This window comes from Bactrocera oleae, chromosome 2 (genome assembly GCF_042242935.1).
Source record: "Bactrocera oleae isolate idBacOlea1 chromosome 2, idBacOlea1, whole genome shotgun sequence".
In the NCBI taxonomy this organism is placed as follows: Eukaryota; Metazoa; Arthropoda; class Insecta; order Diptera; family Tephritidae; genus Bactrocera; species Bactrocera oleae.
This window is the reverse complement of record NC_091536.1, coordinates 31,882,250-31,894,386: the sequence shown is the minus strand read 5'-3', so window position 1 is coordinate 31,894,386 and position 12,137 is coordinate 31,882,250. Positions and strand designations below refer to the sequence as shown.

At 33.5% G+C, this 12,137-nt stretch overlaps 1 protein-coding gene across 2 annotated transcripts in view; it reads left to right on the top strand.

Moving 5' to 3' along the window:
- Positions 1 to 12,137, top strand: part of LOC138855683 (gustatory and odorant receptor 22-like) — a 1,003,612-nt gene that overhangs the window by 285,320 nt on the left and 706,155 nt on the right. For both annotated transcript variants that reach the window (XM_070112940.1, XM_070112939.1), the window contains exon 5: positions 7,367 to 7,496. In XM_070112940.1, the coding sequence (XP_069969041.1) occupies positions 7,367 to 7,496 (130 nt within the window). The remainder of the gene's footprint in view (positions 1 to 7,366; positions 7,497 to 12,137) is intronic.

The following is a 12,137-nucleotide window of genomic DNA, read 5'->3' as shown; positions in this document are numbered from 1 at the left end:
TTTATTTTTAATTTTATTTTATTTACCAATTTATTGACAATTTTTTTATTTATTTTATATATATATATATATATATATATTGTTTTTTTTTTATGTCCTTATTTAGGGGTATGTAGGTACACCCTAATGCGTGGACTTGTAGGTATGTATATATGTACTTGTACAATTGAGAGCTCGTTGAAGAGATCAATGCACTTTGTACCTATGTACGAGTAAGCACGAATATTTGTGCTGAATAGTTTTGTACGCAATCCTGCTTGCTTGCTGCAAGGGGTATTGCGGGATATATGCCAAAGTGGACTTTGCATATAAAATATAAATTTAGTTTGAACCAATATGTATGTATATTGTTCAAAATTTTGTATTTTTTATATAATATAGTATGATTTTTATTAAATAATCCGCGTTTTATTTACCGAACCGAATTTATGCAAAATGATTGGTTTTCCTATAGTTGTACCCTATGTACATATATAGGGTATATAAGTAAGCTATTTGTATACTGTATGTAATGCAAATAAGCCAATTATGTATAATCGTAAAAGAGCGCTAGAGAGAAATTGGCAATAGCAAGTAATGGCGCAATTTTCCGTAAGCACGGTATGTACGTATGCAAGTTTTCAATTGCATGTATAAATGACGCATAGGATATATACATATGTATGTAAAATACGATATGTGATATACGATATTAATATTTAAAAATACATATCTATGTATACGTAATTATGCATGCTGTATATAATTTTATATATGTAATTGTTATATATACGTTAGAAGTAAATGTATGTACTCCTTTTTATACGTATATATATATATATTTTATTTTCGTTTAACTTCGTTTATTGTATGTATGTATTTTTTTTTTTTTTTGTATATTTTGTTTGAATGCAGGTACAGGTAGTCAATTATTATATATTATATGCATATATATATCTGCCGTATATATGTATGTGTATGACTGTACATATATATTACAATACACGGTTTTTCGTTATTTGAACCCGCAATTAAAACCGGTAAGTTATACCAAATTGCCAACCGTTACCAAGATATTGAACGGTTTTTTGGTATTTTATTTCAGTTTTTTGTACAAATGTAAACTGAAATTCGCAATAAATATATATGTATGTGCATAAATATAAGAAAAAGGAATCGAATGGACTCACTTTTACGTGTATATACAATAGTTACGTGTATGTACGTCTATGTGTGCTTCTTTCCAATTCCTTTGTCCTTTCCTTTGGATTTTGTGTGTGCTAGGTGTTGCTTTTTTGTGGTGTTTTTTTTTGTTACTCCGCGCCCGAATGTATATTTGTATGATATTAAATTTGTTGTTAGGATCGGGCCCGATTTGTTTATTGTTGTTATTTGTATGTAAATTAATATGTAGTTTTTATATATAAGTTTTTATCTAATATTTTCTGTTTTTTGTCACACCACTTTTAAGTCGATATTATTATTATATTTTTTTTTTGGTCACCAAGGGAAACACCTTGTATATATGTATATGTATATAACTTTCTGTAGATATGCTTTTATATGTTTAGTACACTACACAGCACTTTGGATGCTTTTTTTGTTTTAACACTGCACTGCACTGACACTTTAGGTAGCTTTGTTTTTTTTTGTTTTGGTTTTTCACTGTTTCGCTGCACTTTGGCTTTTTGCATATAATATATAACTTTGGTTTTTTTTTTTGTAAATCGATAGTGCTTTTCTTTTATTCTCAAAGGACCATATTTAATTCTTTTCAAACTAATAATTCTTTTCAAAGAAAAACTTACACACTCACCACCTTTCGCTTTTAGTACAATTATAATTTTATTTATAAATGAAATTACGGGTTTTAATCACTCCCTTAATACCACAATCACTTGCGACGCAGCGTAGAGAAAAAAAATGTATATAAATGCTTTTGATTATGTATAGAAATTTTACTTGATCGGATCAGATCCGCGACACGATTACAGGTTTTCGACAGAGGACGGGAATCCACGGATGACGGTGTGTTCGCAGCGAGTTCAATACGAAGAAGAGGTCAGCCGATTCTAGTGTCCGTGGTTTTGTTGATGGTTGGTGGGGTGATCGCCCGGTGTGTTGTGTATCCTGGGTGGTAGTGTCGTTGTGTGAGGTGTATGTTGCGTGAGGTGAGGTGGTGAATGTTGCGAGAGGTGATGTGGTGAATGTTGCGTGTCAGTGATATGAGAGGTGTGTTGGTGTAAGTTTTCGGGACAACGTAGGCTCATTTAGCCACATATTGACTGATATATACGGTACAGAGCCAACCGTAAAGCAGCAATTATTATATAAGGTTTAGTTTTAACCCGATTTTATCCTTTTTTGGCACAAGGGCACACAATTATCAGGAAATTTTTTTCTTTAAATATAAGGAAGATAACTCACACATTGACCGAAAATACAGTATATAGCCAACCAGAAGTTAGAAAATATTTATATTAGGTAAGTATATAAGGGATAAAGGAAGTATTGAATCGAGTTTACCCATTCTTGACATAAATACTTGTACATTTCGCTACCAGAAAATGACCACCACATTTCGACCAATATAATATAAATAAATAATAAATATACAATGTATAGTAAAATTCAACCGAATATTTTGAAAGTCTGTCTGTTTCAAATTTTTGGACAGTGGGAACCACTGACCCGATTTTACCCATATTTTTTATATTTGGCACTAGGGAACATTAGTACCGGGAAAAGACGGCCTCTTAAGTTTCATTGCTGGGGGCTTGATAAGTTATAGTCCGATTTCGACTATTTTGTGACGCTAGATGTCATATCTTAAGGGCATCATTTATGCTATATTTTCTTCCGACAACTTCATTGGTACTGCATACAGTAAAATGAAGGAAATGGATTGATTTTAAAATCTTTTCATATGGTAAGTAGGAGTGATTATATTTCGATTTAGCTTATTTTCACACTAATTTTGTTGTGTACTTCCTGAAATATAAGAATTCACCTGAAGATGGGCGGTGCCATGCTCATTGTCCAATTTTGATACTTGCTCCTTTGGATACTTTCTTTACCACCCTATTTGCGAAATTTAATGCTTGAGAAGTATTTATCTAGTGAGTTGTCGTACTTTTAATAGTTTTCAACATATATTTCTTTTTCATCCATTGTAACACTGTCAAAGACGGTGCCAAAAAGATTTGTCCTGGGCAAATTTGGTTGAAACAGTTATAATGGTTAGTAAGATATATACTTTTACAACCTATTAGGGGGCGGGTTTATGTCCACTTTTGTTTTAATTTAAAGCCCACAAGTGCTATTCGCAGGTGCTTCTGGCTATTGCGGCCCATCTGCAATACAACCCTCCCTTGGGTGCTAGGGGACATACATGTGTATAAAGCAAGTTTCATAAAGATATCTTAATTATTACATACGAGCAGACAGACAGTCACTCGAAATTATGTTCGTCTTGTCATCCTGATCATTAAAATATAATATATACAATGAAATTCCTCATAAGCGGACACCCACCGTCGCAGTGTTTTTGGCCGGCTATGGGATCTGTCTACATATGGAGGCGTGGCAAAAACTTGTGTTTAAAATGTATTGTTAGAGTCAGAGAAGTTGTAATTTTTTAAATACTGCATATTTTTCAATACCATTTGTATTTAAGAAAATATGAATGTTTATTATATTCATATACTTATACTAAAGCTGAATATATCTCCACGAAACTGTCTACCATAATGAAAAATAACTGAACTCAACTCAGAATGACTAAAATACTGCAACTCGAAACAATATTTCTACTGTACTAAAGAATGCGAGCCAATGTCAGCCAGGAAGAATGAATGACAATGGTTCTCGCCTTAACCTTTCTACTCCTACATATACTTGTACATACAAATATATATCTAATATATAAAATTCTCGTGTCACGGTGTTTGTTGCTTTTGTTCAAATTCGGTGTGCTTATCGGGTCTGAGAATCGGCCAACATATACTTGCTTAAGGTGGTCCACCCCAAATATTACTTATTTTTATTTTGTTAGACAAAGTTTTTTGTATTTACTTTTATGATTCAGCATTGAAAAGTACATACAATTTCAAATTTTCACATCCATACAATCAATCCCTTATTTTTAATCGCTATTTTTATATTATTCTATTCCATCCAGGGGCAATCGATTAAAGTAATTTTAAAATAGTATACTATTACGGTGCCTCCCGTTGTCACTTCTCAACCAGTAAACATCACGGAGTAGGAATGAACATATGTCGGCTTATTTCATTCTGATCAAGTCAAGCTAATTTAATTATCTTAGCAAATTTAACATTACTTCCTTCTGGATCTCGAAAACGGCCAAAGCCGTTCACGATCGAAACAGCGCTTGATAGTATTATAAATCCACCAAAAATGTTTTGAATTGTGTAGTTGTGCGAATGTTTTTGGTGCTTTTACACAAACAATCCTATTCAATGCCGCAAGCATGCATCTTTATACGTAGGATACTGCTGCCCATTTACTTTACGTATATCTTGAAGACATATCGAGATGCATATCCCGTTTTATTCAAATTCAAAAATTTGGGTCTTCTATATACAATTAATCTCGGGCAGACTGAGTCCTTTTGGCTTAACTACCTCTTTGTCTACTAGCTCAGCTATTTCGCACTGAGTTGTTAAAAATTCTTTCATTTGATGGCAGTTTGGCGAATTCTTTCTTGCCACTAGTGATTGCTCCCATCGCAGCAAAGCAGCATCGGGTTGTGTCACTGCGTAAATATTTACTAGGATAGGGTCCCACAATTCTGTGGATTCATTTTGTGTTTCTAACACAAATAAGCAATTAGTCACTGTTGAGTATAGTTTTTGAAATTTTTAGCTGGTTTTTTGTTGAATTTTTGGTAAAATAATGAAAATAGTTATTTGAATATCTACCAATACTCTTGCGTTTTCGTGCATCCCAAGCCAGATTAAAATTTTCGTCATTCAAAGCGAAAGGGTTGACAATACTGCCTGCTTCCCCTTTTGTTTTGTACCTGATATGGTACAGCTTTTTTGCTCGTGAAAGTTTAGGATGGTTGATATATACGGCAGTGAATATGTCCCGGAAGAACAGCCATTGATCATAGCCTCCATGAAAAACTTCAGTATCACAAGCTGGTACTTTTAAATATATATATATATATCTAGGTTTTCTTTTGGATTTTTAACTACTCTCGGAGGAGGAGTAGTTGATCTACAATATGACTTGATTTAGTGGAAAAAGTACTCGAAAATTGGGTTCATCGAATTCATTCCTGCAAAAGAAGTCGTGCAGGCCATTTTAATGTTATATTCAGAACTTAATTGTCTCGACTGTACTTCACACTAAAAACATTTGAATTTCCATAACAATTAGTATGTTTGTTTTTTGAAAACAACCATATCACCCTTATTGAAAAATCTTTAAGTGTTAGTTACTTTTAAAAGTAATTCCTAAAAATAACGTATATGACTTTGCTGCTGTGTCAAATAAAATAAATATTATTCGAATTTAATAGAATTTCAATTCAGTGTATTTGGGTGTGTAGAGTTTAATTGTACATTAATTTGTGTTGGTTAATTTTTACAATTGAGTACATGACGCTGTGGTACGTTAAAAATAAAACTGTGTCGGATCGTTGCAATATCTTTGTGTTTGTGTAGTCTTTCGTCTCTCTTTGTTGTTTTGGTTGCCTCTTTGCAGAACAACCTAGCGTGTTCGTTTAGGGTTGAATGGTGCATCCCGTTACACATGCCACGTCTTTTCGGACTTGTGCACTTTTGAGTTGAGTGCGATCTGACCAGTACTCTGTTGGCTGCATATTGGTTTGATGCTATTTTGAGGAGCTATGTCAATATAAAGATATGACATTAGTTATTTGGTAAGATGACTATTTGGTTATCGGGCGGGTAATTGTCTCTTGAAATGCATGTATGTCAACTACTCTTACCTTATTGTCTGCACCGCTATAGGATTTTTTGGTGCGGCCAAGTCTTCATTCATTTGGAGGTAGTGTTTCTTGGCATATAACTATTTCCATTTATACCGTTTGGGGAGTTCTTTTAGATATTCTTCGTTCCATCGTTTGCAGAAGTATTGCTGGAGTAACCTTGAATTAAACGGTCTAAATTCCCGGATTTTGGGCTTCGTAATCCTTGAAGGATTTCGATCGATGGAGAGTTAAGGGTTTTGGACTCTCTATCAAGCAATATCAGTTGCATTATTATTTTAGTTGGGTCGAACCATTTTGCTATAATTGATATACTTCTGTTGTAATAAACGATTATTCTAAATAGAGTTGATGAGAAAATATAGTTCATCTTTTTTTGCATTCCATCTGATTCGCAGTGTTTTTGTGCTATTGTATTCCGTTAAATTGAGTGTGTTGGTATGCAATAGGTGCTCTTGTGGGATTCCAGATAAGACTTTTGGGTTATTTGAGATCCTGCGGACTCCAAAGATGAAGTGAGTTCATCTCGCACCATCTTAGCAGTTGTTACGTCATGTAGATCATCGACGTATATTTCGTAGCGGAGTATCTTTGCTGCCAGTAGGTGAGTTCCTTATACATCATCCGCTAATTTAAGGATGGTACGGATAGCTAAATATTAGGCACAGTTAATACCAAATGTAACAGTTTGTAGTTCAAAATCTTCTATTGCGTCGTTAATCCATTTCCTAAATAAGATCCTTTGAAACAGACTGTGTTTGCTTTCAACAAGTATTTCACGATACATTTTTTAAATATCTGCTGAATACGATTCGAAACATACGCCATTTTACCACTAAGATTACCAGGTCAGCTTGCAGAATAGATCCTGTGTAGTACATCGTTGAGACAATTGCCTTCGCTTTCACAATTTCACAATTGAGTATTTAAGCGTGTGTTTGTTAGTGTTTACACAATTCGGTTTATTTGTTAATTATAAATATAAGTATAATAATAATTATAAATGTAACCTGATGTAGTTCGATATTCCAGCGTAGATTGTTGTTGTTGTGATACTGGGATACTCCGCTCTTACTGTGTTTCATTCTTATTACCAACATAGCGATGTTGAGCCTTTTGCATTGTCCTCTTATTCATATTTAGACGAGTTTGGAGGACAATGCAGGGATTTATTCATTTGGTATAAACAGAGTGATTTTAATTTTTATTGAAAACTATATACATATAATTATATAAGCTAGCGAGTTCGGTCGTAAAGAACTGTTATAAAGTATCGAAAGAAATGATTTCCAACAAGTTATATGATTATATATACTATTCCTATAAGAACATATACAAACATACATATAAGAATTAAAATTAATGTTGAAATGACATACAAAAACTAATTATATTAAAAATTTTCAGCTAAAATTTTATCGAGTAACTGGAACTTCACTGCAGTTTCCTCGTTTAAAATCAACTATAGTCATTATATCGATTGGATGTATACTTTGCGCATTTCTCTTCTTGTTTGCTTTGTCTTTTTTTTTAGAAGGTAAGTATGACTCGTATACTAAATGTGGCAAATAGGTTTTTTATGTGGACTCTTGCAACATGTTGCTACAGACCTACCTAACGGTTGTTTGTCACTTAAAACTAATCGCGACAGATATGGAGTTGTATATATAGAAATGATCAGGTTGACGAGACGAGTTGAATTCTGAGTGACTCTCTGTCTGTCCGTTCGTCCGTCCGTGCACACGTATTCCTTCATGAATATGTAAGCATAAGCTCGTAGATGGACCACTCGAATCGGACCACTGTCACGCCCACAAAACGCCATTAAACGTAAGCTTATGAAGTGCTATACCAAAGCAACAAATGTAGAGAGAGGACTGTAATTTTGCACAAGGTATTGCAGTAGCAAGGGGCAACGGTGGGCTAAAATATTTTTTAAAAAATGGGCGTGGCTCCGCTCTTTAAAAGTTTTAAAGTATATATCTCCCAAATCATTATAGCTAAAATACCCAAACTCGCTCAGAACAAATACCTTCAGCACTCCTATCGACACTGTAGATTTGGATTAAATTTGATGATAGCCTCGCCCACTCTCAATATAAGGGTACTGTTAAAAACTACTATGAAAAGAACAGAGTGTGTACAGGATACAACACCTACGTTGCTTGTGCAGCCGTTAAATATGGGTAATTTTGTATTTGGTGCCGGTAATAGATTGCATCAATTGGTCTCTTATTACTGGTACTTTTAATACGGATCTCATCCGAAATATTTGCTGAAATTACAGAAGAATATCAAAAATTTTGAATGCCTTTTAATCCTTCAACAGACTGTATACTGTTTACCTCCCACCACCTGTTCCATAAATTGAATGAAAATCACTTAAATCTGTACTTCAAAATGCTTTTTGTTGGAGTGTTTTTGTCTTTTGTTTCTAATATTCACAATCATACATAATTTAGTAGGTTGTTAGCAATTTTTTCAAATAAGTACTTACAAACACCCAATTTTTTTAATTTTCGCAACTCACTCATCAAAAGATATATTTCGACAAATATTCTCGATTTTGCGGTTTCAATAATTTCGAAATTAGCACCATCTGTTAACCACGGAATGTATTTTATCGAATCGGTAAGAGAGTTCAACTTCATCAAAAATTTTGTTTTCGTTACGGTTTCAATGATTTCAAAGTAATTTCTTTCGATCGAAACGAATTCAATGATTGAACTCATTATTAAAATTAAGCAGCCAAATAACTGTGTATCTTTGCGCCTAAAATAGATAAAGTCCAGAAAAACTTGCCTTAGCCCCATATAACTGATATTCAGAATTTTGGACACATCCAGCTAACTTTACTCCATACATATTGTTTAAATGAGTTTTAACTCCCTCCTCCAAGTGCACCGCTCTACTCGGGAAAAACTGACACACCTTAATGAAACTCACCACACCTGTGAACACTCAAGGAATTTCACCCCACACCAGATGACACCGCACCAGATGACACCACACAGGACAACACAACATACCATTCTCATTCGCTATATATCATTCGTTTCGTCCACAGGCCTGAGCGCCAAGTCAACATTTTTGATACGAAAGCTCCTGTGTGCAACTTTTCGATCGTCTGCCGTCATCGTTAACCTGCGAAGTGAACATCGTTTTTTTTCGACTTTTTCTCTGCGGAATATTTAATTTAATTTGTTAAAGTTCAAGTTACTTGTATTAAAAGATTTTAATAAATTTTAAATTTGTAAACCTTTTTCATCACATTTTCCTTGCTTTATTCGGAAATAAGTGTTAAAGGCTTTGTGCAAATTAGTATCAATTTATTCATGGTCCTTCGAGCCATAGTGAGAGGCACTATGGAGTGAAAAAACATTAAAAAAAAAATTTAGTTACATATACACAGTGACCAAATACGAACCAAACAAAATAAACATAAACATACATATATAACTTATCGAAAAGGTTGAAGTGCTGTGACAAAAATAAGTGCGGTGAAAATAACAAATACATAAATATACAGTGCAAAATTTGCTAAACATCTTAAACAACTAACTAATACAACACAAATCGAGCGCGAAAACTGAAATAAACTAAAAGCATACATAAATTGAGCGCGAAACTAATGCACCATACAACAAAATCTAAACAAAAACACATATTCGGGCGCGAGCAAATTTATCCACAAAAATACAAACAACAAACACGCATTAGGAGCTAGCCAGCTGGATGCCGAAGAAGACAGACACTGGGACAAACGCACAAGCACGTAACTTGTATATACATATATACGGCCTCCAAAAGCCCCTTGAGGAAAACCAAAGTGAGCGTATTTATTTCTCTTATTATTTTATACACTAATATAAAATAAGATTACCAAACTGGTATAGATCACGGTACAAATCGAAATACCGCTGACATTAAAACCAGTTTGGTACAATATACTTATATATCCAAATATATATTATGTAAATAATTATTGTATGCCTATAAGCTTACCTTTGTGTTTTCAAACACACATATTTCACAAACACAAAAAACAAAAACAGAATTCAAGTATTTACTTGCAAATATTTTCCGGCAATACCCCTTATTTTTAACAAAAACAGTAAGCAGGATTGCCTTAAATAAGTAAGCAAAGGCACAAACATATAACAAAAATTTTAAAGACAAAGAAGAAGAAACAAAATAAATACAAACGACATATTTATATATTTTCAAAAACCAAGTACATATTTACATCCATATATGTGCATACGGAGAATACCTGCACATTATCAATTCCTTCTTCGCGCTCTCTTTCTATTGCAAAATATAGAAGCCCAGTTTGTACATACATACGGCATACAATCTACCTATATTCTTATACCATACTCAACATTGGGTAATATTAAATTATTAAAATTTTAAACATTCACTAAAAGGTGATTTTTAAATTGCGAATGAATAAACAAAGTGAAATAAAATTTCCTTAATTTTATTTTTTATTAAAAAGCAAACAAAAAAACAAACAAACTCTTAAAAAAAAAAATATATATATATATATATAAATATATATACATACGCATATGTACATTTATTCAAGCAAACCTCTTGATCTTGTTAAAACACAAGCAAGCAGGATTGCGAATCAAACAAAAACGCATTGATCTCTCTAACGAGCTCTCAATTGCACACAAACAAAAATAATATTTAAATATATATACATATTAAAACATATACAATTATAATTGTACATATTTTCAAAGTCCACAATTGGCATACATCCCGCAATACCCCTTGTAACAAACAAGCAGGATTGCGTACACAAAAGTAAAAGCAAATTGATCTCTACAACGAGCTCTCAATTGCATTAGAAAATATACATACATACGCACAAACAATCCGTGCATACTTATGTACAAAGTGTATTGATCTCTTCAACGAGCTCTCAATTTCACGAGCACATAAATATATACTAACAAGTCCGTGTATTAGGGTGTACCTAAATACATCAACAATAAGGACATAAAAAATATTGTTAAATTAAAAGAGCGATTCTTAATAATAAAATTAAGAAAATTTAAATTACACTCACAACAAAATATTTAAAATAATTTACAAATTAAAAAATTTATTTCGCATTTAAATATTTATCTAGTCCGAAAAAAACTCGTATACAAGTATACGTAAAAGAGTATTCGGTAAATAACATAACAAAAATGGTTAATGACGATAAAAATCAAATTACACCTGCAGAAGCTACACGCGCAAGACAGGTTACCACAAAGCAAATAAAAGGCAAAAATATGTGTGCCACCAAATTCATTTCTGAGAGTGACAGATTAACACGCTACTGCACTCGATTTTCATCTTCACCGATTCAAGACATCTCTGAATCGTTATTGGAAATAAAAAAAACAAAATATTGACAATTTTTGGACTCGTCTCCAAATGGCTCATGACGCCATAGTAGATTATGACAATTCAGATCTACCACACGATTTTAAATCGTCGGCTAGACCAGTACGAAGAAACAAAAGCTATGATTTCTGATCAATTAAAGCTAATAAAAGCTATTGCACCTACTCCACATCCGAGAGTAGAGCTGCCACAAGTACAAAATCAAGAGGCAAGTTCAGGCATCCATCTCGAGGTGCCCGCATGTGACACAGAAATATTTTATGGAGGTTATGAAGAATGGCCGTCCTTCCGGGATATGTTCACTGCCGTTTACATCAACCATCCAAAATTATCAAAAGCGCAAAAATTGTATCACCTCCGATACAAAACGCAAGGTCAAGCAGGCGTAATAGTCAAACAGTTCGCACTTAATGACGACAATTTCAATTTGGCTTGGGAAGCTCTAAAAGCAAGATATGAAAATGAAAGAATATTGGTCCATAACCAAGTAACGACACTAATAACCTTGCCTAAGATTCAAAAAGAAACCAGTGAAGAGTTTATAAGACTACAATCCACTGTTTCAAACTGTTTGTCAGTTTTATCGACAAAAAATATTCCCACAGACAGCTGGGACCCTATACTGGTAAACATATGCACTGCCGCATTACCAGAAAAATCGTTACTTTTATGGGAGCAATCGCTCTCATCACGAAAGAAATGCCCCACGTGGCTACAAATGAAAGACTTTCTAACTACCCAATACGAAATCGCTGAAAGGGTAGACAAA